Source organism: Xiphias gladius, chromosome 12, assembly GCF_016859285.1.
Source record: "Xiphias gladius isolate SHS-SW01 ecotype Sanya breed wild chromosome 12, ASM1685928v1, whole genome shotgun sequence".
Taxonomy (NCBI): domain Eukaryota; kingdom Metazoa; phylum Chordata; class Actinopteri; order Istiophoriformes; family Xiphiidae; genus Xiphias; species Xiphias gladius.
In genome coordinates this window covers 16,582,571-16,608,461 of record NC_053411.1, presented here as the reverse complement: position 1 = coordinate 16,608,461, position 25,891 = coordinate 16,582,571, and the positions used below count along the sequence as shown (strand labels likewise).

Below are 25,891 nucleotides of genomic sequence, written 5' to 3'. Positions count from 1 at the left end.
GCAAAAGTGTGTGTGTCTGTGCTACAAAGGAAACTGAGTGATTTTCTTGAACAATGAAATCCAGTTAGTGTCAAAAGAGAATGAAAGGGAGATGGAGAAACAGATAAAAGAAAATGAGATACATGATGGGAAAATATGGGGAAAAAGAAAGATCAGAAATGGAGAAAATTAAGTAATTAACTGGGAGAATGAGGAGAAAGAGGATGAAGAAAAGGGAGAGGAAAAGTAAAAAAGACAGTAAGGGACATGCAAAAGGCAACTGAAGGAGAAAAAGCAAAGAACAGCAAAGAGAGAAACAAAAAAAAACTTAAGAAGAAAATGGAAAACTTAAAAGAGGAGAGAGGGGTGAGGAGGAGAGGGGAGAGGAGAGGGGAGAAATACTTTAAAAATACATGGATGTGGGAGAAATGGGCAGGTACTAAGACCTGAGCAACTGTGACATAGGCCACATTGTTACGGTGAGACGACTGGGTTGGAGCCCCTGCTTATACCGCAAGGCTTGTGGGGAGCTCCCAGCCAGCAGTGGTGAGTGTCTACCAACAGTGGTCCGAGCAGGGGCAAACCACAAAACAAGGCTATCCCGTCTGGTCTCTACTGAGAGGAGGGCCGCTGGTGGTAAAAGTTAATCCTGGCTATGGAAGGAATGTGTCACGTCATACAGTGCATCGCAGACTGCTGTGTAGCCACAGACCGGTCAGAGTGCCCATGCTGGTCATAATGTTTTGGTTCATCATTGTATGTTTAGTAATTTGGGGGAAAAAAATAGGGAGAACAGTGGAGAAGTGAAGATGACAGAAAAGAAAGAATCGAAGGAAAAGAGGTCGAAAAGAGAAAAAGGGGCGGAGGGGAAAAAAAGATGACATCTCAAAAAGCACGAGCGATTGATGATGGAATTTGACTGTCTGTGGTCAACCAAAGGAATGAACTGGGGACCAATCAAATGACAGAAAAAAAACAAAAAAACACACACACATACACACACACACACACACACACACACACACACACACACACACACACACAAACAGTCGCACGCGACTGGGCTGAAGGTGGAAGAATGCATGCCTGGCGTATGAACGAGTGGAGAAGGGGATGAGTGGAACTCTACTGTTGCAAGCGTTTTTTTGGGGGAATGCCACACCGCAACACACACACGTGCACGCGCGCACACACACACACACACACACACACACAAAGGGCCAGCCAAAGGTTTGAAGTAACCACAGTCTTCTGAATGTTCTAAATATAGGAGGATTGATAGGATCTACGGAAAAGGGCACACACACACACACACACACACACACACACACACACACACACACACACACAGTCAAACTCCTACTCTCCCCAAATTATTTAGCAGTTGTCGAGAATAGAAGAAAGCTGCTGACAGCTCAGATAAGCTTGTTACGGGGAATCAGGCTTTTTTCTAGACTGTTTGAAATGGTTTGCCATAAAAGTAAAAAACCTGGCTCGTGTATTGCTGCTTTTAATCAGCGACTGAACTGGTAGAAAGTGCAGTGTAAAGGGAAAAAAAAAGGTTAATTAATTTTGAGTGGTGTAGCTCCATTTGGGTCTATAAGTCAAATGTTAAACCTAGAGTGTACATTTTGATACTCTTTGATCCTGTAGGTGCCTCACATCACCAAACTCAACTTTCTATGAAGTTACTGAAAACAGTTGAGAATTTGCTGCTTTTTTCAGTTTTATATAAATTGAATATCTATTATATATTGAATATCAATATATAATTGATCTGTTGGTCAGAGAAAACAAGTCATTTGAAGACTTCATCTTGGGCTCTTGGAAATTTTTCCACTAGTTTCTGACATTTTATTGACTAAACTTAATGGAATCCTTTAAAAGAAGTCATTAGTTTAACTGGTAATGAAAATAATAGCTTACTTCGGTCACATTTCCAACCTCATTTGCATGTAAAGATTACAAAATATCTGGAACAAAAATCAAAAAACCTGCTCTCTAAGGCTGGAGGACATCGAACCGGTATCACAAATGCAAAACTGAACTCAGGCTGAGACAATTTGTCAAATCCATGAAAAAACAAAAAAAAGCCTCGGAGGCTACAGGTGTTTGATGATAATGTTTACAAGGCGTTCGCAGAGCAAGCGGCAGGAACAGAGAAATCATGTATTTTGGTGGTCAAGTACTTCCTGCCGTTTGTGGTGCTATTTTAACAGGACACCACTAGTTTCTTAGCACTGATTTCTGGTTGTTTATACCTGGAGTCACTCAGATACAATCTGCAGAGAAATTTTAAACACCTAAAATCAAATGCACCTCAGTTTTATGCCTTTCGGGAACATGTTAATCATTAAAATCCATCAGTGCATGTCTTGTTTTATTTCCTGTTACTAAGAGACGTATGAAAGTGTATGAATTTCTTGTGTGCTAACTTGCAAAACGGTATACTGAGTTGATTCAAACACAGCGTATACCTCACCGAATTAGTGCTGTATATATATGAAACTCAGACACTGCTATGTTTACCTCATGCAATAGGAACTTGAGAAGTTCCCCATCTGTAAAAGCAAGAGTATGTTGTCTTTCTGGCCAAATGGAAAGAACTTCATGCTCTGCTTCAGGAGAAGCGGTATGATATTTAGGTCTGGGTATGAGATCTGAATACTTTTGTGTTACTGAGCGCATTGTGTCTGTAGCACCAAGTAAGGAGAACTGTCGAGTACCTAACGCTGACACTGATTCTTACTCTTGTTTCCTGCTTTAAATCCTACTATTGTGAATTTTGGACTATATTATGTTTGGCTCTTGTATGTTTGCATAGAGATTTCTGAGATGTTTACTGTACCCTGGACTTCTGCAGGGTTCACCAAGTAAACTTCAAAACATTTTAAGACATTCTTAATATGTCACATAATGCAATTTAATACCTGTTTCATGGTCATGGTCACAAGTATGAAAGATATCGGATGACAAGGCCTACAATTATTTACCGAGTGCAATTTGAAATATATGTCAATTTGTTTACAAATCAGTGCTTTTTAAGACTTTTCAGGAACAGCAGATACCTTTATTGTTTTATTCAAACCAAGGTATCGAGAAAAGTCATCATTTCGCAATCGGTACACTCAGGTGCTGCATTGGCACCAGTTTTGGAATTTCAGATACCTAACCTTGATGATATTACGGTATTTTGTGCAACAATGAGCCGGAAAACAACATAAACATGGTGAACACACACAAAAAACATTTTGCATACGTCACGTATCTCGACTCCCTATTTTGTAAATGCTGTGTTTTTCAAACTGCTCAGAGACAAACCCTGTTTTCATCTCATGTGTGCGCTGTGTGTGTCCATCTAAGTATCTAAGTGTATGTATGTGTGAATGTGAGTGTGAGTGTGAGTGTGAGTGTGTGTGTCCTGGGGGAACTCCTGTCTCGGCCCTGTCCCAGGACCCCGGAACCTTCCAGAACACCGGGACCCAACCACACAACAAACGGCCCCGTCAGTGTGATTTATCGACCATTCACCACCAGGTCACACACACACACACACACACACACACACACAAAAACACACACACACACACACACAAAAAGACACACACACTCCAATGCATCAATGCGTGCATATGAGCACATATGAAAGCACATATGTCGACCCACAAACATGAAAAATTTAGCCGAAAAGAATGTGGATCTCACGCACACAAAAAGATGCACTCGGGCAGATGTGTACAAACAGAAATTATGTATGAAAGCATGAAGGGGGGACGGGAGGAATGCACTTCTTTTGATATGATAAGAAAGGTTACAAAAAACAATGGATGAGATGGAAATAAAAGAGAGAAGGAGCTGAATAACTCCAAAAGGAGCGATGGAGTCAACCGATTCTGATCAGCAAAAGAAAGACGAAAGAGGAGGGGGAAGGAGGAGGGGATGGAGGGAAGGGGAAGAGAGGGGGAGGCAAGAAAAGAGAGGATGGAGACAGAGGAAGAGGAGGATGAAGCAAGCAGTGGGAGCAAAGGAGGGAATGAGAAGAGAGGGGCGGAGGGGGAGGAGGGGGTAGAAGTAAACATCGATGCCGGATGAATGCAATTTTTTTCTTTTCTCCTTCTCCCCATCTTCCCCCCTTCCTTCTCCTCCTCCGAGCAAGAGAACAAGAGGCACTGCATCATCCCGACAGGCGGAGAAAGAGAAGAGAGGGAGAGAGAAAGAGGGATTGTGACGGAGGGATAAAGGGCTATCCGTCTCTGTCTGTCACCTCATTCATCGTCCCCTGCTCCGTCCTGCCGGCCCATCCGTCATCCGCTGTCACACACACACACACACACACACACACACACACAAATACAGACACACGCACACACACACACAGTTTCCAACTACATTCACACACACACATAACAACAACAACAACGACAAACACGCGCTAGCGTGCACACACACAAAAACACATCAAAGACAGGCAGGCAGACACACAAACTTTGACTCGCTCTCCGCCCTGCTTCACACATTCACTGCAGTGAAACTCAAACGGAAACACACACACACACACTCTACGCACAGCTTCACACACTAAAATACACAAGCGCACACACGCACGCACACACACTTTCTACCCACTTTCACAGCAATAATGACAAAAACACAGACACACAGCAGCCAGAAAGCCACACAAACTTTTACTCGGGCTCTTCGCCCCGTTTCACACATTCAAAAAAGATGACAGACACACACACACACACTCCGCTCAGTTCCACACATTCAACAACGATGACAAACACACAAACACACACCAAAGTCTCTCCCAAAAGAATACACTCGCAAAATTACGATTACACAAGTTCACTCACATTAGCTTTCATGCACGTACACACTCGCCTGCCAAACGCTTTTTCGCAAAGTCAAAATACAGCAACGACACACGAAAACACACGTACACAAATGCACTAGTGCACGCACACACACACACACACGCATGCACTCACACGCACACACGCGCATGCACTCACACGCACACACGCGCATGCACTCACACGCACACACGCGCATGCACTCACACGCACACACGCGCATGCACTCACACGCACAGGCGCACACACGCACATGCACTCGAAAGCGCGCACACACGCGCATGCACTCACACGCACGCACACACTCCGCCCAACATCCTGGATTCTCATTGGAGCCGTCCAGTTCTGTCCCTCCTCTGACTGGTTCTGCTCTGTTTTTCCCAGGACCCAAAACAAGATGCCCCAGCACACAGCCGGGCCACTTCCTGCACTCAGCTGTTTCTCAACTTCAGGTCTGACGAATCAGGTCGGCCCTCGGGGTCTTCACACCTGATATTAACTCGTACAACGGTCCCGAAGCTGGAATCGAGATTTACGGCAAGTGGAGGACAACATGGCGAGTCTTTCACAAGATGCTTCAGCTACAGAAGATGAAAATTCTCAGTGATAAGCAATAAAAGCCAACAACAAAGCTATGTTATTGTTCCACTATATTGGTGACATAGAGTACGACCTCTCTGCTCTGTTACGTCTATCAACATGATCAGATCGTTTGAGTCGATCACAAGTCACCAAATGTCAAGGAAAATGGAGTGCTGGTGGCAGTGACTACGTTGGACTTTGCTCGCAAATGCCTGTCGGTGCTGCTGCTGCTTGCTAACCGAGACCAACGAAGGTCACAGAATGCGTGACGACAAATTTCCCTCTACAGGGGCAGTTTGGGTTGCACTGTAAAGGGGACACGTCAAGTGAAGCTAGAGGTGTGTGTGTGTGTGTGTGTGTATATATATATGAGATAATGATTGAGTTCTGTCCTGCGCTTAACTTATAGTTGTATGTTCAGCTGTACCCCTGAACATGTGTTAACCTCAACGGCTTTTACCAAAGGCGGAGGGCCTTTAACCGGTGTGAGGATACACTCAGGTCCACCCTCGAACTTACTGATGTGGACATAAATAAATGTCCCTTAACAATATTGTCATACAGGTATGGAGAATCTTTCCACTTGTCTATCATATTGGACTGCACGGTGTATGGAAGTCGTTCTGGTAGAAGTCTTAAGTCCAACTATTTATCTCATTGGAGACTTTTACCTGGTTTAATAGAGGGAAAGAAAGACAGTCTGATGCATCCTCCAATAATCTGCCCGACAGCTAAGACAGATCTACTACCAATTTGTTTTAATCAGCAAGCAAGAGAAAATAAAAGAGGTAAAAAAAAAAAACAGAGGGGTGAAAGAGGAGAAATAAAGATGAAAAGGACATAGAATGCAGAAGTAGAGAGTAAGGAGAAAGAAAAAAAAAAAACCAAATCAGAAAACCAAATGAAGGAGGAAGATGAGGAGGAGAAAGCGTTGGAGGAAGAGGACTGTGGGGGTGTAAGGGAGGATGGGAGAAAGGATGAAAGGGACGACAGGGGGAGGAGGAGGTAGAAAAAAGATAGTGGAGCGAAAAAAAAAAAAAAAAACAGAAAGAGAAAACGAAGGAGAGAGGACCACGAGGGAGACAAAGACCTACTTGTCTCAAGTCACTGAAGGCCAGAAGCAACGTGTCACCCTGGAAGCCTGCGACCGGGCCGGCTCTGGCAAAACCTGTGGGAAAATACAAACCCACCCCCCCCAGTCCACCCCCGGAGAGAGGGAAGAGAGGAGGAGGAGGAAAAAAAAGAGGGTGAAAAACTGAATAATAAAAGACCTGGTCGGATTTGTTATGCATCGGGATAGATTGGCAGACAAATGACAGCCTGGGGAGGAGGAGGGAGGAAGACGAGGGAGGAGGGGGAGGAAGGGAAGGGGAGGGCAGGGTTTTAGAGTCATGTCGCTGGGTCTTGTTGAAAAAGGGAAAGTGTGTGTGCGTGCTTGTGAGAGCGAGACTCTGTGTGTGTGAATAACGGAGAGTGTGTGTGTGTGTGTGTGTGAAAGAGCAAAGGTTTTGTAGTGTAGGCTGTGTTGAATGTGTGTGTGTGTGTGTAGATAGTGGAGATTTCCTAGCGTTTGTCTTGCTGAACATGAATGTGACAGTGTGAGAGAGTGTGTGAGTTGGTAGGGCTTGTCAAGTGTGTGTGTGTGTGTGTGTGTGTGTTTGTTGTGAGTGCAGGGCTTCGCTGGCATGTTTGAGAATAGTCGAGAACTGTTGGATTTTTAACCCAGGGTGACGCCTGTGTGTGTGTGTGAGTGTGTGAGTGTGTGTGTGAGAGAGAATGTTTGTGTGTGTCGGGGTCGTACGGAGTGTGAGCTGGGGTCTTGGCGTCAGTTGGCCCCCGTAAACAAGCCGACTGGTATTCTGAGCGAGGGAACGAGAGAAAAGAGGAGTGCCGCGGAGAGAGAGAGCGAGCAAGCCTGTAGCTAATCTCTTTCACCTCAGAGCACACACACTCGCTCGCTCGCTCGCTCACTCACACACACACACACACACACACAAGGCCATACACACCACAGCGCTGATTACACGCCTGCCATCTTTAGTGACCCCTGGTTCACACACACACACACACACACACACACACACACACACACACACACACACACACACACACACACACACACACACACACACACACACACACACAGGGCCTTGCACATGAACTGTGAAGCTATCTGCTAGAGTAACCTTTTATGTCCTTCTCCATCCCAAACATCCATTTTGTACCTGCTAACTTTTACCTCGTTCTTCACCTTCTTTCTTTCCTTCCTTCCTTCCTCTCTCTCTCTCTCTCTCTCTCTCTCTCTCTCTCTCCAAGTCTTCCTACCCGAATGACATAATCATCACCTGGGAGCACCAACATCATTCTCCCTCTGCTGTGCCACGTTTACAGTTGTGTACCGACGACCTCTGTGATGACATGATAGTCTGGGTTTTGTTTTGGGTTTTTTGCTTTTTCTGGGGACGTCATGAGGCTTTAGGAAAACAAACAATTTTTTTCTAAGGACAGTCTCCTTCATTTTCACCTTTTTCATTTCTTTCTTTACCCTGTTGTCTTTTCTTTGTGCTACCTCAGTGTTTTGTTGCCCTTGCCTCTACCTTTCTATTTGTTTTCTGCAAATTTCCTACCTTTCAAATGACTTCCCATTCTTATTCTTTTTGTTTGTTTTGGCTTAATGTTGCATCTGTTTCTCTCATTTTTCTACCCACCCTCATTTCCTTCATTTCTCTTCATTTTTTCATTGACTCAACGTAATTTCATTCCAATTTTCCTAATTTTTCTACCTCAATCTTTTTTCTTCTGCTTTTGTCATTTTTCATTTCATGTCCCTACTAATCTCATTTTCTTGCTCCATTGTTTTGGCTTTACTATTACTCTCTTGACATGTTATATTTCATGTCTCATCTTCATCATCATTTCCGTACCCTCCGTGCTCCCCCACTTTACATCACAATGTACTTCTTGTCTCTGTCTCTTTTGATCACTGTTTTTCTTCTTTCTCCTGCGTCTTTTCTGTCTTCTCCGTTCTCTCCACCTTTTACACCTCTGCTTTTGCCACGTTACCTCCTTTCTTGTATTCACTTGTGTCCGTTCTCCTCCTTTCCTCTGCCCTCTTCTTTTCCATCTTTTTTATTGCGATCGTATTCATTTCATCTGTGCCTCCCTTTCTTTTTATCTGTCACAATCCTGAAATTCCTCCCCCTATTTAATCTCTAATCCCCCTTTCTTGTGCTCTCCCTCACTTCCACCTCCTTTCAAACTCACTATTAATTTTCATTTAATCCCTCCTCTCATCCGTGTATTTTGCCCCTTCTTTCTTGTGTACTCGTCTTGTGCTTTTTAATTTCACACCTCTTTCATTTAATCCCATTCCGTCTGCCCTCTTGTTGCTCTCCTCTTTCATCCCATTCTTCTCTTTCCCTCTATTTTACCCCCTTTTTTCATTTAACCCTTTCTAAATTCACTTTCTTCCTTCAACATTATCCAACAGCGTAAATTTTCCTTCCCGTTCACTTAATTTTTCATCTATTTTCTGCTCTTTCATATTACCTGTTTCTTTCACTTCTTCACTTCTTTTCATGACTCCCTCTATCCATTTTCCACATTCTCCACTCCTTTGTTTATTCCTTCTTTCACAGTGACCCTTCTTCCTCTGTCACTTACTGTGTCCATTCATTTTTCATTCTTTTTTTCACATCACACTTATTCATGAACCCATTGCTCTTTCACTATTTATCCTGTTCTTCTGTCAAATATTCCCTTTTTTGCTCTCTCTCTCTCTCTCTCTTTGCATTTTTCACCCCTCTTTAGTTTAATCCATTTCTCTTATTCACTTACCTTATTCACTTTCAGGTTTCAAAGGTGATAGTTTAACAGTATAACAGTTCCTCATTTTCCCTTTATTGTAATCCCTCCATCCCATCCTCCCATTTCTTCCCCTTAATCTATCCATCCACCCTGCACTTTTCATTTCACCCCTTTTCATTAATCCCTTGTTCCTGTTCCTCTCTCTGCTTTCTCTTTCACATCCATCATCCTTTTCTCTTCAAGTTTAATCCCTCATTCCCCACCACTATGCCTTTGCTCTGTCTTGTGGTTTCCTTCTCAGTTTCTCTCTCTACCCTTTCCCCTTTTGGACTCTTCCCATCCCTCAAATTATTCTCCTCTTCTTCTTCTTTTCTATTTCATCCATTCTTCTACTGTATATTCACTTCCCGCCTTTCCCTTCCATCTCTCTCCATTCTTCCCATTTTTTTCCCCCATCTGAGCCCACCGTCTGCCCCGAATGAGTAACTCTGTAACCTCCTAACCCCTCCACAGCACTGCACGCATGTCACCGCACATTAAGTCTCTCTCTCACACACACACACACACACACACACACACACACACACACACACACACACACACACACACGTGCACACACACACACACACAGTGACCCGCACTGTGACTCTGAAAACCTTGATCATGTAAAAACCGAGCCAACGACGCCTCACAGTCTTTTATTTCTCCCCTTCCTTTAACTCCAAGTGCTCTGCATCTTTGAAATACAGAAGGGGGAGTGGCGGTGGGTGGGGGGGTGTATAGGGATGGATGAGGGATGGAGGAAGAGGAAAGAGCACTGAGGGTGCGAGTACAGAGGAGGAAGAGAAAACGATGGAGAGGTGAGGGATGGATGATTAGTCAAAGAGAGGAAGGACAAAAGAGAGTGTTGGGGGGGAAAGAGTGGGAGAAGAGAGGGAGAGGGAAGGGAGAGAGAGAAAAAGGGACTGAAGACAAGGAGGAAAGACAGAAAGATGGGGGGAAAATTGAGTTAAGACGCAAGCAGGGAGGAAGAGAGCAGAAAAAAAGTTGGAAAGGATAGGATACAAAAGGAGATTAAAGATGCTCTACCCAAACCATGGAACTGGTTGTTCCATAGCGCCCCCTGTTTTGTCAAATGCAAACTTCACACATGGCACTTTCTAAGGTTGTTTTAGAAAAGTAGCACTTTCTCAGTGTTTTTGTGTGATTTCAACTGACTTCATTCAAATATATCTAAAACCAAAGAAATTTTAGCCGTATCTATGTTTGATCATCATAAACAAACAAATATTCAGCTTTGTTGGGGAGATATGCATTTTATGCAGTTATGGACTAGTGACCCTCCATCGGCCTTTTTGGGTGGTGCGCAAAATGTATGTGGGATTATGAAAGGAAAGGAGGAGGACAAATGTGCCAAAGGGGTAGTAAGAAAAGAAGAAAAGGGAAGAAAGAAAGAAATGAAGGTAGAGTTGAAGGAAGACAGTAAAAAGGAGAGGAGGAAAAGGCATCCAACAATATTAAAGACAAGTATAAAAGAATTTTAAAAAACTATAAAAATGTGAAAACTAAATGTCGACACTCACTCTCGCACTCCTTGACGTCGATGTTGAGCTGGTGTAGAGCTCCCAGGGAGATCTGTCGGACCTCTGGGTCAAGCAGGAGCTGCATCAGGGAGGTGGAGATGTGTTTACAGGCTGACATGCAGGCCGTCTGCGCCACTTTGCCCTGAAGGACAGAGAGAGACAGAGAACCAAAGGAGGAGAGGGAGATTAGGTCTCCATATACTGTTTCTGCGCTGCACTTCCTGGAGACCGTCTGTATTTTGCTTCCACAGGTGTGATTTGTGTTTGTGTAATTTGAACGGAGGAGACCCTTTAGAGGTAAACTTCCTAACTTTTCCTGACTTTTTTTTTTTTTTTGACTTGACAAACACCCAGCTAAGATTAAAACACTGTCTTTTTAAATAAATGTTTGGTTTGGAGTCAGTGTACAGGTGTTACTCTTTTCATCGATGCTGATTTCCAGTGGCCTTACAACTGCATGTGATGTGTGTGGCACTACATATCTTCTAACAAAAGGCATGGTAACCAAAACATCTTGAAATCTCATCACCTTCAACAATACACACACACACACACACACACACACACACACACACACACACACACACACACACACACACACACACACACACACACACACACACACACACACACAAAAACACCAACGCACACACCCACACAAAGAAGGAAGTTGGGTTGCAGAGTCAGACGCATGCAGGCCCAAATACACACAGACAAACGTTCATACATACACAGAAAAGGGATGGTGGTAATCAGAGTGTGTTCAACTAGACTTTATCACAAGGGTTTTTTAGTGTAACACACACACACACACACACACACACAAAGTAAGCATTAATGAAGTATGCTGTGTTCAGGTGCAGTCAGAATGATGAAGTAGCATAATAAGAATGAAAGCAGCGGATGAGGAAGTACATGACAACGCATTAATACAGAAACCAAAACATGTGTTTGTGTGGGACTGATTGAGTGCGTGTCAGTGTATACTGTATGTGTGTGCGCGTGTGCATGTGTGTTAGCAGACTTGTGTGCAACATCAGTGACTAGCCGTGGCCTTGATCTTGACCCTGACGTCTGCATTCCAACAGAATGAAGCACAGCGATAAAAAGGGGAAGAGGGAAAGAACAGAAAATGAGGTAAAGCTTGTAAAAAAAAGTTAAACTAGGAGTGAAAGAGTAAAAGTGCAGCAGAGAAAAAAAAAAAAAAAAACGAGGGCGAAATTGAAGAAATCCACAGCAGAAGAGCATGTTTTTTGTTCTCATGATCATTCAATCACCCAATTCTGTTTGCATCATTATTTAAATTCTTTTTTCCTATATTCAGTTTCAAATTTTTGACATGTTATGTTGCGAACACACGTTAACTTTCTCACAATCGCAAGAAACCAGAACATATTTTAAGAGAATCATCTTAACCCCTGTAATTTTTCTGGCCCTCGGTGTGAAATATGGAGCGAAAGAAAGAAAGGAAGTGCATGTTCTCCTGAAGGCCCCAATTACCCAAATTAATCCTGACGTGACTTTGATGTGTACGGCTGACAAATCAAAAGACACCTTCAGGTGATTAACAATACACAACAGACTTTTCAGTCCACCCCCCTGCATATGTAATTACCGTCATTAATCAGACAATGAGACTAGACACGCATGTAAACACTCACCAAGTGCAAATATACACACAGTCAGACAAACACACATAATGTAATTGTGTAATTATGCTTAATGTTGACCTTCAAGTGTTGGTGTGAACGTGCTATAATCATAATTACACCGTGTGTTTATACAGCTCTACACGCACGTGTGACACCGTTACCATATGTTATTTGATTATGTTTGTATACGTCTTTGTCATTCACAGTGAATATATCATTAACAAGATTTTCCCACTAATCTGTGCACTTGCTGTAACTTAATCAGCTTGCACATTTTGTTCTTTTTCCTCTCTTTTTTTTTACAGTCACATGTATTTTTGTCGACTGACGGGGCATAAAAATAGCACTTACAGTGAAATGCAATTTATAATTAACAGTACACCTGATGTCAATGAGACCGAAATGCCGTAAATACGCCCGCAGTAAATGAGACAGTTTGAGAGTTTTCTCATTTTTATTCATGTTGTGCTTTCAAAACTGCTAATTAAAATTCAAAATTTGCTTTTCAAAAGAGTAAGAACAGTATTATTTAAACACTCAGGGTACATTATGGGATTTTTTTCATTGACTCAATCCATTTGAATCAATATGGGACTGATTTTTTTTTTTTTTTAATTTGAAAATTATAAAGTTAAACAGTTTCATGTCCCCGTCACATCAGCATTAAAACATCAAGATTTCATTGCAAAATCGTTTAATTTCAACGGAATGACAACATTCAGTGGTTTCTCTCGTAGGTGCAAGATAAATCGACGCAATTCTTTCGTGTCAAGTTCAACAATGGTGATCATTGATGGGCAAATTTGCATTGTTGATCAACAGCATACCCTCCAAACTACGCTGAGGGAACAGAGAGAGAGTCCAAAATGGAGGAATCTATAGTTGCTGTTAGTTGTGTTGCTCAATTCACTTTAATATAACCCTCTCTGTTTGAGGTTTGAACTGCTCCACAAACGAGGAATGGTTTACTGTTGAATAAACTGTCTGGACTTATTTTCCCAGAAGTGACGCGCTTGCTTACAAGCTCTCTCACCGACAGTCAGGAAGATATCTAACTCCCCTCTGATAACTTTTTATTACTGAATGAAATGACGTACAATCCTGAGAACAAAAAGACTGTGTGTGGGGGGGGGTAAACGGTCCAGGGGAGCTGAGTAGTGCCAGCGTGCCGGCTGGCTAGGACGTCAGCCTACAAGCTACTAGCCTTGCAAGTCCCTATATCACTCAGCTACTTAGAACCAAGTACTCTGCAGTTTACGGCGTGAACAGGCCTTAACATTGTTTTTTGTGAGTTTGTCCTGGTATATACAGTAAATCTATGTAGAGGCTCCTGTCTATCTATGCTAAACAAGGGTGGTGATTGTCCAAACTCTGTTTTAATAATGAATTTGTGACCAAAAAGCGTGTGTGTACTATAACGTTAATCTTAACATCAATGCGTTCTTCTGTCATGGTTTGTTAATGCTTTTAAACAGAGGTCAATAGTCTGGGTTTCCAGTGCAGTTGGGATGAAAACCAACAGCTATTGCAAAGAAATCACTTAATGAAAAACGAATGAAACAAGCTGTACAACACATTAAAATTGCCTTTTTAATGATCACCTCCAAAAAAGCCTGAGAAATGATCAAGAAATCAAGAAGCAATCAAGCAATCAAGAAATGAACTTATCTCGAAGTTCAAGTTTGAAAAACACATTAATAGACACATTATTTTTAAATTCTTGGCTTTCATTAACAATCTAATTAAGTAATTTCTTCATTTTATTGTCATACTTTGCTATAATTTTCTCTGTTTGTTCTCCAGGCAGCAGCTCAACTTGCTGCCATTGTAATAAACTGGTTTCCCCTCGGAGATGCATAAAATTCATCTTATCTTATATAACAAACCAAACAGCAGCAGAAAGATCCCATTGTAGCTGTGAGCGAACTGGGGTCCACCTCAGGAAGGAGTCTGGAGTGCAGTTCATTCAAGAGGCAGCCCTCACCTCAAAGGGAAATCAAATTACACACAAGGCGCACACGTGCGAGCACATATGTTTCAGAAACACACACGTACGACTGGCCGGATATCCTCCAATGCGACGCTGGCCTCTGAACTCTGTATGCACGGACGCACGCGCACGCGCACTCACACACACACACACACACACACCCACACCCACACCCAGACTCTACATACAACCCCAGGGGTCAATTATCATAGGGTTAGATTGAGCGTGAAATGGGCTAATTCTATTTACATGTCCTGAACCTGGACTGACTGACACACACACAAACACACAGGTAGGTCTGTCTGATAGAAATGGCAATGTCTCAGAGTTCAATACAGACAACTGGGAACGATTAGCCTGGGGCGAACCGGAGGGAGGGAGGAAGAGGAATGAAGATAGGAGAAGAACGGAAGGCAAAGGAAAGGAAAAGAAAAAAAAGGTATAAGAAAGGAGAGGAAAGGAAAGAGAAAGAAAAAGGAAAATTGAGGAAAGAAAAGGCAAAAGATGGAAAAAGTAAGGTAAGGAAAGGAGAGGAAAGGAAAGGAAAGGTGAGGAGGAAAGGAAAGGAAAGGTAATAAAAGGTGACAAAAGGAAAAGAGTGAAAAGTTGAAGAAAGGAAAGGAATGCTAAGGAAAGAGAAGCAAAGGTGGAAAAAGCATAGGAAAGGAAAGGAGGGAAACTAAAGGAAAGAAAAAGGAAGGAGGCAGGAAAGTTGAGGGAGGAAAGAAGAAAGGAAAAAAGGAAAAAAGGAAAAAGAAAAGGAAAGGTGAGGAGAGGAAAGGAAAGGTAATAAAAGGTGACAAAAGGAAAAGAGTGAAAAGTTGAAGAAAGGAAAGGAATGCTAAGGAAAGAGAAGCAAAGGTGGAAAAAGCATAGGAAAGGAAAGGTGAGGAAACTAAGGGAAAGAAAAAGGAAGGAGAGGCAGGAAAGTTGAGGAAAAGAAAGGGAGGAAAGGAAAGGAAAGGAAAGGAAAGAGAAAGAAAAAGGAAAATTGAGGAAAGAAAAGGCAAAAGACGGAAAAAGTAAGGTAAGGAAAGGAGAGGAACGGAAAGGAAAGGTGAGGAGAGGAAAGGAAAGGGAGGAAAGGAAAGCAAAGGTCAGTTGAGAAAAGGAAAGTAAATGAGTGCAAAGGAAATTAAAGGAGCAGAAAGGTGAGAAAAGGGAAGGAAAGAAGCTGGCAGGTGAAACGTACAGAGGGAGTGAAGGAGAGACAAGGGTGGACACGGCACTGAGTGATGCTTCTTCTCTATCCTCCCTCCCTGTGTTCCTACATCCTACCAAAAATCCACCTCTCCCCTCCATCCCTCCTTTCAGCTAACGAGAGGAGTTCATCAAAGAGCTCATTAAAAGCTACTCAGCTCCTAACGGCTGAACAAATAGACAAGAGAGAAAGAAAGCAGGCGAGGTGGAGGGAAGGAGGTGAGGGGAAAGGATGGGGACGAGACTGGCGGGGTCAGGCAGAGAAACAGACGAGATGAAGGTGGCAGTGGTGAATAATCAAGAATGAGGAATGAAAGGGGGAACAGGAAGGAAGAGGAGGAGTATTGAAAGGAATGCAGACAGATGAGAAAGACAGTAAAATATACACATGCATCCTTCTTTCTCCAGAGCTGTTTCAATGTTCGGGAGCTGAAATATGACAGTTTAGACATTTAGAGCTGCATGAATCAATATTTTTGTTGTTAATATTAAATCAAATTAATACAGGTAATGTGAAAGCGGTCTCTCATAGCTCTACATCACTTTTTTTTTTAGCCATTTTAAGCTCATTATTTTGGTTTTACAGCACATTACAACTGTATGGTTCAGGCACAGTTGGCGACCAACTGGTGAAGAGAGTGGAACGTTTAGCAACTGAAGCAAACAAGAGCTAAAGCAAGGGTGAATATTCAACGTGCCTCCATCAGGTGGACAGAAACACAGCTAATGCTGCTGCGTCTGCTTGATGTGCAAATAGGCATTTATCTGCAAAGACATCAACCGACACAACTTTGTAAGGGGATAATATGTCTGAGATGTATGTCGAACAACTTTTTTGAAAGTTCTTCTGCTCTCTAGTGGACAGACATCGGTTAATGCAGCTTCAAAAGGCCCCGAAAATATATTTTCTCAACCAGCTTCTAACGATTAGTGATGGTTTTCTACATGAACACAGACGTTTCTTGTCAAAGTTACATTTTCAATTATTTCTCATGAGAGATTTATGTAGTTTTTTGTCTGTGTACTTTTCACTGGTTTGAAGAGGGTGGAATTTGAAAAAAAAAAAAAAGGTGAGATCACATACTTTCCTGCGCCAACTCAGGATTTAGCAACGTTTGAATCAAAAATGTGAGGACAGTTTATCAGTTGTTTGCCAGTCTTTCTAAGGCAGTATGAGTCAAATCTTATCAAATCACACCAACACAGTCCAGGTAAAGCAGCTGAGGTGGGTTTTGAGAGTTAAAACAAACAAATAAAAAAAACAACAAAAAAAACAAAACAGTGAGCTGAAAGATGCTAAACTGTTCTGTGGAGACGTACTGCAGAGTCTGGTGACGATTATCTGTGGGTTTGTCACTACGAGAAACCCCTTTCACAAAACACTTCAACATCTGATTCATTGTTAATATGAAAACATCGATTAGTGCAGCTTTAAGATTCGTAACTAATTTTCAGGGACTTTAAACAAGTTTAATGAAGCTTCTAAACCATCCTGAAAAATCTTGATCCAACCTAGCTAACGTAATACAATAAAATCTTTGTATGTGTCTTTGAGGTAAAAAAAAAAAAAAAAAATGTAGTTTAATATTCTAACACACTGTAATTTCAGGGTAAACTCATCTGTCTGTGTGTGGTCAAATACAGAACTATAGTCCTGTTCAGTTAGCTGTACTAGCGATTGCCATTGACGATGACAAGTTATTTATAAATGCTGTGGTGATCTGGCCAAGGCAGAGCAGGTACTATATACATTCAAATAAACACAATGAGGATTCAATTTAACATATTGTGCAAGAGATATTTCCACATCTGAGGCTGCCTGAGATCATGTTCGTGCTAAATTTAATCTGGAACTTCAAATCAAAAGACTCAAAAGACTCTTGACAAATTTGTTAGAACAACCACAACCTCATATGTGAAAGTTTTCAGTGTAATAACAGATTGATGTGCATCTCCACCAAACTGCGCCTCCCATTTTGGACACAGCTTGTTGTGAAGTAATCCCCGCTGATTTCAACTTTGGCCTCATAATGCTAGAAGCAGGTTGAGTTAGAAACAGCACGGTAAGTCAGTGCTTCACAATGTCATAACGCACTGATTCATAACTCCTGGAAGGGATTCGACACGGTGTATAATATGCTCTCTGTCCATCCAGAAAATTGTCAGTCAAATGAACAGCCAGCCGGGGCAGCCAAAAGTCAGGAGGTGCGATCACAGCAAAAAAAATATGATATTGACGTGCGACACCCCAGAGTTCTTCGACTAAATCTGTGACAGGGACTATGAGAGTGACGGATTATTCAGGGCGAATCTGAAGGGTTACAGGTGCTTATTCTGATTCATGACCTAGAAAACACTTTAAAATGGGAATCTACTTGTGTGTTTGGGACTTAAATTCACACTCAACTTCCAAAAACCGTAGAGGGAGAAGCTCCAGATTTAGCCTTGTGGAACAGTCAAAGATTTCTGCGTTATTGCAAGTATTTGTTCATGTCACTCAAGAAACACCACAAAAATGAAGTCTCGATTTAGGGTTTGCGTGCATTTTTGTGAATGTTTTCTCTCTTTGAATGTAACCTTGACACACACACAAAGAGCCAGTGCAAGCAGCTTCACTTCAAGGACTTAAAACCACATTTGATCCAACAGACACCAGGGTTGGAAACTTCTTTTTGTCTTGTGGAACAAGTGGTAAATACATTTTTTTTTTCATTGGCTTTTTCTTTAGATTTCATTTTTTCTTGTTTCATCATAGACTGTTTGATGACACAGATGTGAAGAAAGTGAACACCAGATGTGCTCTTGTATGCTCCGGTCAAGACTGTATAACTACTTCTTAAATCTCAACTATTTTACCAAGTAAATTAAGTTCTAGAGTAGAGCAGTACATTAGCCTAAACTCACCAAAACTGGTTAGCACTGGCAGGTTGCTGGTTACGATTTCCCCCCCGGCTTGGGACAGAGATTTGAGCACATGAACAAAGATTCAGGCATACGTGCAAAACTTCCTTTTCATCTCACATGCTGGTTGGTCAGCTCTCGGGGGGTGGGGGTGGGGTTGGGGTCAAATTTTTAGGGTTAACAAGGTCAGTCAGGGGGTGGTAAAAATCACTCTGTTACCACAACAACCCAGATACTCACCGGTAAGGTAGCGTGTTCTATTGGCGTTCCCTACAGCAAGAAACAAACCGGGAAATTTAGCTCATGGCAAAACACTGAAACTGGTGGGTTACTAATGGGAGAAATGAAAAGTTGAAAGAAACTGAGGGAGCGTAACACCTGCATATGAAATAAAGGTCCTCAACCAAACCGCTGCGAGGACACTTGCAGCTTTTTACAGCTGAGTATTTATTGCACATCGGCCCTTGAAATGATGCTAATCTGGCTTTATCTGGAACTTTTGTTGCTATGCGTTGGAGCACCTGGACTCACAGAGGAGAAGCCACTGCCAAACCTTCTCCGTGCACTACAGAAAAATGATCAAGGAGCTCATAAGCCATAAAATTGGAAGACTATGGGTCCAAAATTTCCTTTCTAATTTTCATATGATTATTTTCACTCCTGAGGCCTTTTCATGCCTTCCCTGTTCCATCTTTAAATTTGAGCTCAATTTGATTATCAGTATCCTAGCTACGTAGCACTGAACTCTGACTAGTATCATTAAGCTCTTGGATAGGGCAACATTTTCCTCTCTAGTGAGATCTGGGACGATGAACGTGTCTGTGTACCTTTCTCTAAAGCTGTTGAAGAAATATGAGCCTGCTGAGTTTCCTCGGTTCATGTCTGCTGCCAACTAGTTAAATTCAGGGCTGTTAAAACAACCACATAAGCACAAACACACACATACAGAATGTGCCAGATCATTGCAAGAATGTTGCTGCGTCACAGTGAGCCATCACTCCATTAATATCAGTGACAGGTCAGTGTGTGTTCATGTTGGTTTTCAGTGTGCTTATTGTTAGTTGTATAACCTCTCGGATTTTATTTTTTAAGTCATAAAAACTTTTTAAAAAATCGCTTATTACTGGATTCTTGGTATCCCTCCAGTATCTGTCTTCCACTTCAAAAACTTCTCTGGCCTCACCCCCCCTCTGAGTGGGCTGAAGCCTCCCCATAAAATAAAGATTAAAAAAAAAAAAAAAAAATTGAATTGAATCGAGTTGGCCAACGTTCCCAGATCAATCCTTGCATTTGTGTCTATTGCATTTCTAAGTGGTTCAGTTGGGGCTGGATGATGTGTAAAACGTAAACTTTGTGAAAATCGAGTTATAACAATGTGCACCAAAAGGTTATTCTAAGTTAAAAAGTAACGTAGATGATAGTTGGCTCCACGAGCCGCCTTGAGACCCCACAGTCTCGTAAACTGTGATGTGAATAATTACAGTCTGTGTGGACCTCCTGCAGTTTATGGGACCGTCATGACTCAGGATGGTCACGACAGTCCCGTATGGTGGTATGGTGATGGGATGGTTAGCTGAGTTTCTTTCAGATTTTCGGTCCATTTAAGACCTGTATAACGGAGGTACCGCAGATGTAGCAGATTTAGCACTAGTAATGATGAAGGAAAACATACAGTACCATTGATACTAGTAGAGGCAGTAGTAGAACCAGCAGTAGTAGCAACAGTACTAATAGTAAGAGTACTTAAAGTAATTTCTTATTCTTGCATGTACTGACTCCCGTCTACTCCCTTCAATAGTATCTAATTTCATTTCTGAGTAACTCTACTCTTTTATATGGTAACCTCTGCTTCAGAGGGTCATGCCACCCAGCTTTTTAGATCCATAGCATCTGATCTACTTAGGGGGCCTCGCACTGTGCGTGAATGTGTGTTAAAGTGTGTGTGACGGGGTCATGTCCGGGGCTCCTGGGGTGTAGGAAAAAGCTTCTTAGACATGCTGGAAAACACTTAGCTCCACCAGTGTGTGTGTGTGTGGCCTTATGGCCTTGTGACCTGCTTTGACCAAATCTGTGTACGCAATCATCTTAAAGCTAGCCCGTGTGTGTGTGTGTATGTGTGTGTGTGTGTGTGTGTGCGTGTTTTATTAAAACTGTGCATGTGCATCTTATAAGAACAGAGTAGGAGCATGGATCATATAGGTTCTGGAAAGTTTACCTGAAAACTTTACAAGAAAGAAGGATTCAAATACAGAGCTTAAAGTCGTATCTTGAGGGTGCCAACATGGCTGACTGAAGTTGGAGACTGAGTTGTGCTGAGCACGTTGAATACCTTGAATCCATACACTTTTTCAGATTGGGGATTAATTCTGAGTCTTGGAGACCCACATTTGTTTTGAGTAACATTACCTCACTGTTAAAATTAAACTCAACCAAAAGACAAATTTACCAAGAAAATACATCTATACATTTGTGGCAAACTAGAGTTCTCCAACCATCTTATATTCTCCTGTCATTTTTACTTCTTTCCGAGCCAATCGGCCTGGCCTTTTGAAATTAAATGATAGTCACATGACCGTTTTAAACCCGCCAAAGATGCTGGCAGTTGACACTTCTGGGTGATAAACTGTGTTAAGGATTACAAAACTTATCAAAATGTGAAAAGTCACAATCAGCTTCTACGATTAATAATCCTGAATATTAGCACACAGTGGCTTAAAACTAAGAACTTGCTTTTATAGCAGGAAATGCTCAAGATGCTTGATTTGATATCGTATAGTTGATTTTCTGGGAAAAATCCAAATTTTTATTTTTTATTTTTATCTATTTATTTATTTTTTTAAAACACTTATTGCATTACACTCTGCACTACTACTTTATACTGTTAATGGAGCAATATAAAACCCTGACTGAGCATAAAATGTTATTACAGTCGGGCTGTAGAGCTGATAGAATGAGCTGGTGTATAATCTGGCGCTGCTGACCTGACCAGCTCACCCTTTAATGAGCTTAACGGGCCCCATGTTAACGATCTAACCCGTAACGAGCTGATACTCTAACGAACTAAAGCAGATTGTCCTGCCCTGTGATGTCTCATGCTGACATGAAGAGAGACTGCTGAGTGAGCTTATATAACATACATCGACACGTACATTCACACCGAGTATGCCGTGGTGTCTACATACACTGGACACCAGTATTCCAGGTTTATATCCTTAGATGGCAGTGAGAGTGGATTTTTGACAGCAACATTTAAAAACTAAGACAAATTTTTGATTTATCTTTATATCTATAAAGATTTATTTTTCTTTTCTTATTTAATACAGTATTTTTATGACATAGTTTAAAGGTATAGTTTGACATTTTGGAAAATTCAATTCATATTTAACATACAGATATGAGACTGGTATTGATGCGGTCGTGTGTGTGTGTGTGTGTGTGTGTACTAACGGGCAGGTTGGTGAAGACACTGAATGTGCTCTTCAGAAAAGCAATCAGGTCAATTAGGTAGTCGCTGGCAGTTGGAGTCCCGCCTACTGGCACCGCGGCCAGCCAATCGTAATCAGCCAGCTGCAGGAACTGGTCAATCTTGGCGTTCAGGCTGGTGTAGATCTCCGCCTCTGCCGCATGACGAGCGTCCTGCAAGAGGACAGAGATCACACACAGAGAAGTGTTTTCTTTTCTGTTAAAAGTACTGTTATTACTATTGATATAATGAAAAATAACATGAAAATAACATAAAAGAAGGTAGGAGGGAAGGACAGAACACATAATGGTAGTGTACTTGTGTTGCATGGCAGGACAAAAAAAGTTTTGTTTTTTTTTTTTTAAGAAAAAAGGGAAGAAGGACATGAAATTAAGGAAAGAGATGGAAGAAGTATGGAAGAATAGCAGAAAAAAGGAAGAAGAGAAAAGAAAGGAAGGACAGAAAGAATGGAGAAGGAATATTAGAGAAAAACCGAGAGATGTAATAATGAAAGAAAAGGAAGTATGAAAAGAAAATACAAACATAAAAGAAGGATTTGTTTGGGGAAATGAAGGTAGAGAGAGAGAGAGAGGAAGGAAGGAAACAAGGAAACAAAGAAACAACAAACAGATGTTTACCTTAAAGGTGGAGGTCCCATACAACTTGGTAGCATTTACTGTGTCAGGAGGAACATTGGTGATGTTTGATATAAACTCCTCTAGGAAGTGGCAGCTCTGCTCCAGGTGGGTGGTGTTAATGATCACCTGCACCAACTGAATGTAAACATCCAACAAAACAGAGGACACAAAAATCACACGGGACAACTTCAGGTATGGTTGATATAAACATTTTTATACTATTTATGCCTCTAGAGTTGCATGGTTTATAAGTTGCGCTGACGATGGTCCTCTGACCGAAAACTTCACTTTTTTATCGTTTTTTTCACACTGTCAACTTTTTCATATGGAATAAATTGATTCTTTTTGTATCTGATGAGCCACTTTTATTTATTTTTGTCAGTGTAAAGGCTTTTTTTTTCATGCTGCTGCTGCTGTTACCTTTCAGACATTTCCTAACAAAATCTTTTTTTTAAACTCACGCAGTTATAATAAGAGAGGTCAGCTTGGTCTTTTGTCTTTATCAATTTATTTACCCATATATTTGATTTGATGTTTTTCTCCTGCCTAGGGTACATTAATGTGCTGAGGAAATGTAGTACATATACCTCCTATGAAGAGAAACATTTTTAAGCCAAAATAGCCCAAACAGCAATCAGTGCAGTAACAAAAGCACATAACAAAGCAAATATGTTTATTTTCTACAATAATCAGTCCAGTAGCACTTAATGTAATTGTATTTGCATCATAAGCCTCCATTTGGACATCTGTCTTGATACACTGCTCATTACTTTGAAATCCAGCACCGTTTTTCATTATAAAATGAACTTGTTTAACAAAGGATGCAGACATGCTGAATTTTCCATAACACACCGTCTTATCATTACATCTTGTTCTTGTAAATTAATGACTGTTTGGTCTCTAGGCTGATCATGGAGCATGGAAACAAACAGCACGGAAAAGTGGAAAGTAAAAATCACCACTTGGTATCTCAGTTCCCGGTTCTGCACAGTTTTGACGAAAACAACAACAACAACAACAACAGGCTGGTAAGAGGAAATGTCTGTTTTCGTGATGGTAAATGAGCTGGAAATGTTGAGAATGACCATTCTGAGCAACGGAATTACACCGAAGTTGTGCAAACAACATTAGCCTTTTCCCTCTGAGAGGGATTATTACAAGCATCAGGCTGAGTTTTTCGTTTTTGTTTTTTTTTTTTTTTTTTTTTTTTACACATTGGACACACGCAAACACACACACACACACACAGTACCTCTGCCAGCCCGACATTCTTCTTCTTAATGGCGTACTGCAGACAGTGGCTGAGGGTTCTCGTCAACAACAGATTTGTCGACTTGCGGATCATATCGTCTATCTCTGTGGAACTAAGGGGACACACACACACACACACACACACACACACACACACACACACGCACGCACGCACACGCACACACACGTACATAAACACACAACGACAGAGAATCAGTGACTGTGCAGAAGCGATTTCTTCCATTTCTTGCAGAGAGCTGCTGCATCTGAAAGCCAGTATAAACAGTTTAAGTGAATTTTTCAGTCTGAGAATCTCTCCATTTGGAAAAATTCTAACTGTCAGCCAATTCAAATGAGCACATTACCATGTTATTAGCTGTCAGGCTCATTAGAAGTCTAACATTGTCTTAAACCTCCTGATAAGACTGCAGCTTGAAAATAATTAACCTAAACAACTCAGAAAAGGCAATTTAAGACTCAACCTATTAGATGTCATTGAAATCACAGACTTCTGAACTGCTTCTTAGAAATCCAAAAACCTGTTTTTGAATTCTGGCACCTGCCCTGATATTAACCACGAATTTTCTAAATATATTTACCCACTGCAATCCTCAACAGACTTGAAATAGTCATAAAAGTAGTCATAAAATTACCACCTCTGTAAAGCCAACAATGAATAAGACAGCCTGCGGGCTGTTAAGTATGAAATGAGCTCAAATTCCCAGTTAAAACAAATGTTTGATGGTCGCTAATCAGACCCACTTAGAAAACCTCTGATATACAATTGATTTTGTTATGTTTGAAATGTAGGTGATGTTTGGTGGAGAAACCCAGACAAATTTCTGCACAATTTAGAGAATCTAGTAAGGTTTTTTATGGCAGAGTCTATCCCTGGCGAAGCATCACCTCCTGTTTAATAACTGGTTCCTGGAAGCGTCAACCGGCACAAAAAGCTGAACTGAGGCCTGTGTGTGTCCAGACGCTGTTTGACACCAGCAAGAGGTTGAACCCACAGACAGGGGCGGGACAAATATTGACACACACACCATCAAAATCACGGTCAGGAGAAGGTCAGGACACATTTCCAGAAGAAGCACATGGAGTGAGAAGGTTGTAAATACACAAAACACGTTTTATAGTGTAACACATACACACACATATGTACACAAAAGGTCAGAGGAGGTCAAACACGCATCATGCAGAGACAGATAAACACCGGAAACGTAAGCAATCACTTTGTCCCACTGCGAGATGATGAAGAAGGATTTGTGTTTGTGTGTGTCTTCTTGCATGCGTGCGTTTTTTTGTGTGTTCGATTCCAGAGCCCTGTGGGTAGCAAACACATTCCAACCAAATCAGTAAATTGTCTCTGCCTGGAATTCAACCTAAGTGCACGTGCACACACACACACAGACACACACACACAGACACGCACACAGACACGCAGACACACACACACACGCACACACACCGTGTCGCCTGAGGGAGAGTGAGAGCTGGAATTCCAAACTCACTTTGTTTCCAAAAAAGCGGAGGAATCCTAAAAACGTTCCGACAGTTCAGAGCAGGGGGGAAAAATTCCTGGAGCAGCAGAAGTGCAGAGTGGACAAAAATGGTGTGTGTGTGTGTGTGTGTGTGTGTGTGTGGAGAGTGGCAAAAAGTCAATGCATGCTAGTGAACTCCACAAGCGCGCGCACACATACACACACGCACGCGCGCACACACACACACACACAAACACACGTAGAGACACCGCAGAATCCAGATTGAATTTTATTATATTTATGCCACCACCAGTCACAATGCGTGGTGGTCGACGCTGTCAAAAGGAAGCCAAATGCCTTCAGTGCAGGAATTTTTACAGCACAACGAGGAATGGATGGACACATGTAGAGGTATTTGCTAAAAATACACCGACAGCAACAACAATGACAACAACAACAAAAAAAAAAAAAAAAAAAAGAACGTAGTCAGCAGTGAAAATAGTGA

At 41.7% G+C, this 25,891-nt stretch overlaps 1 protein-coding gene across 5 annotated transcripts in view; it reads right to left on the bottom strand.

Annotated features, from left to right (window-relative positions):
* The window catches only part of exoc6b (exocyst complex component 6B), a 108,428-nt gene that overhangs the window by 30,682 nt on the left and 51,855 nt on the right, over nucleotides 1-25,891 (bottom strand). For 3 of the 5 annotated variants that reach the window (XM_040140575.1, XM_040140570.1, XM_040140571.1), the window contains 6 exons: nucleotides 23,904-24,015; nucleotides 22,652-22,786; nucleotides 21,998-22,186; nucleotides 18,791-18,820; nucleotides 10,808-10,949; nucleotides 6,512-6,585 (listed from right to left, as the gene is read on the bottom strand). In XM_040140575.1, coding sequence (XP_039996509.1) covers nucleotides 6,512-6,585; nucleotides 10,808-10,949; nucleotides 18,791-18,820; nucleotides 21,998-22,186; nucleotides 22,652-22,786; nucleotides 23,904-24,015 — 682 coding nt within the window. The remainder of the gene's footprint in view (nucleotides 1-6,511; nucleotides 6,586-10,807; nucleotides 10,950-18,790; nucleotides 18,821-21,997; nucleotides 22,187-22,651; nucleotides 22,787-23,903; nucleotides 24,016-25,891) is intronic. The other 2 variants (XM_040140572.1, XM_040140573.1) reach the window with 1 other exon arrangement.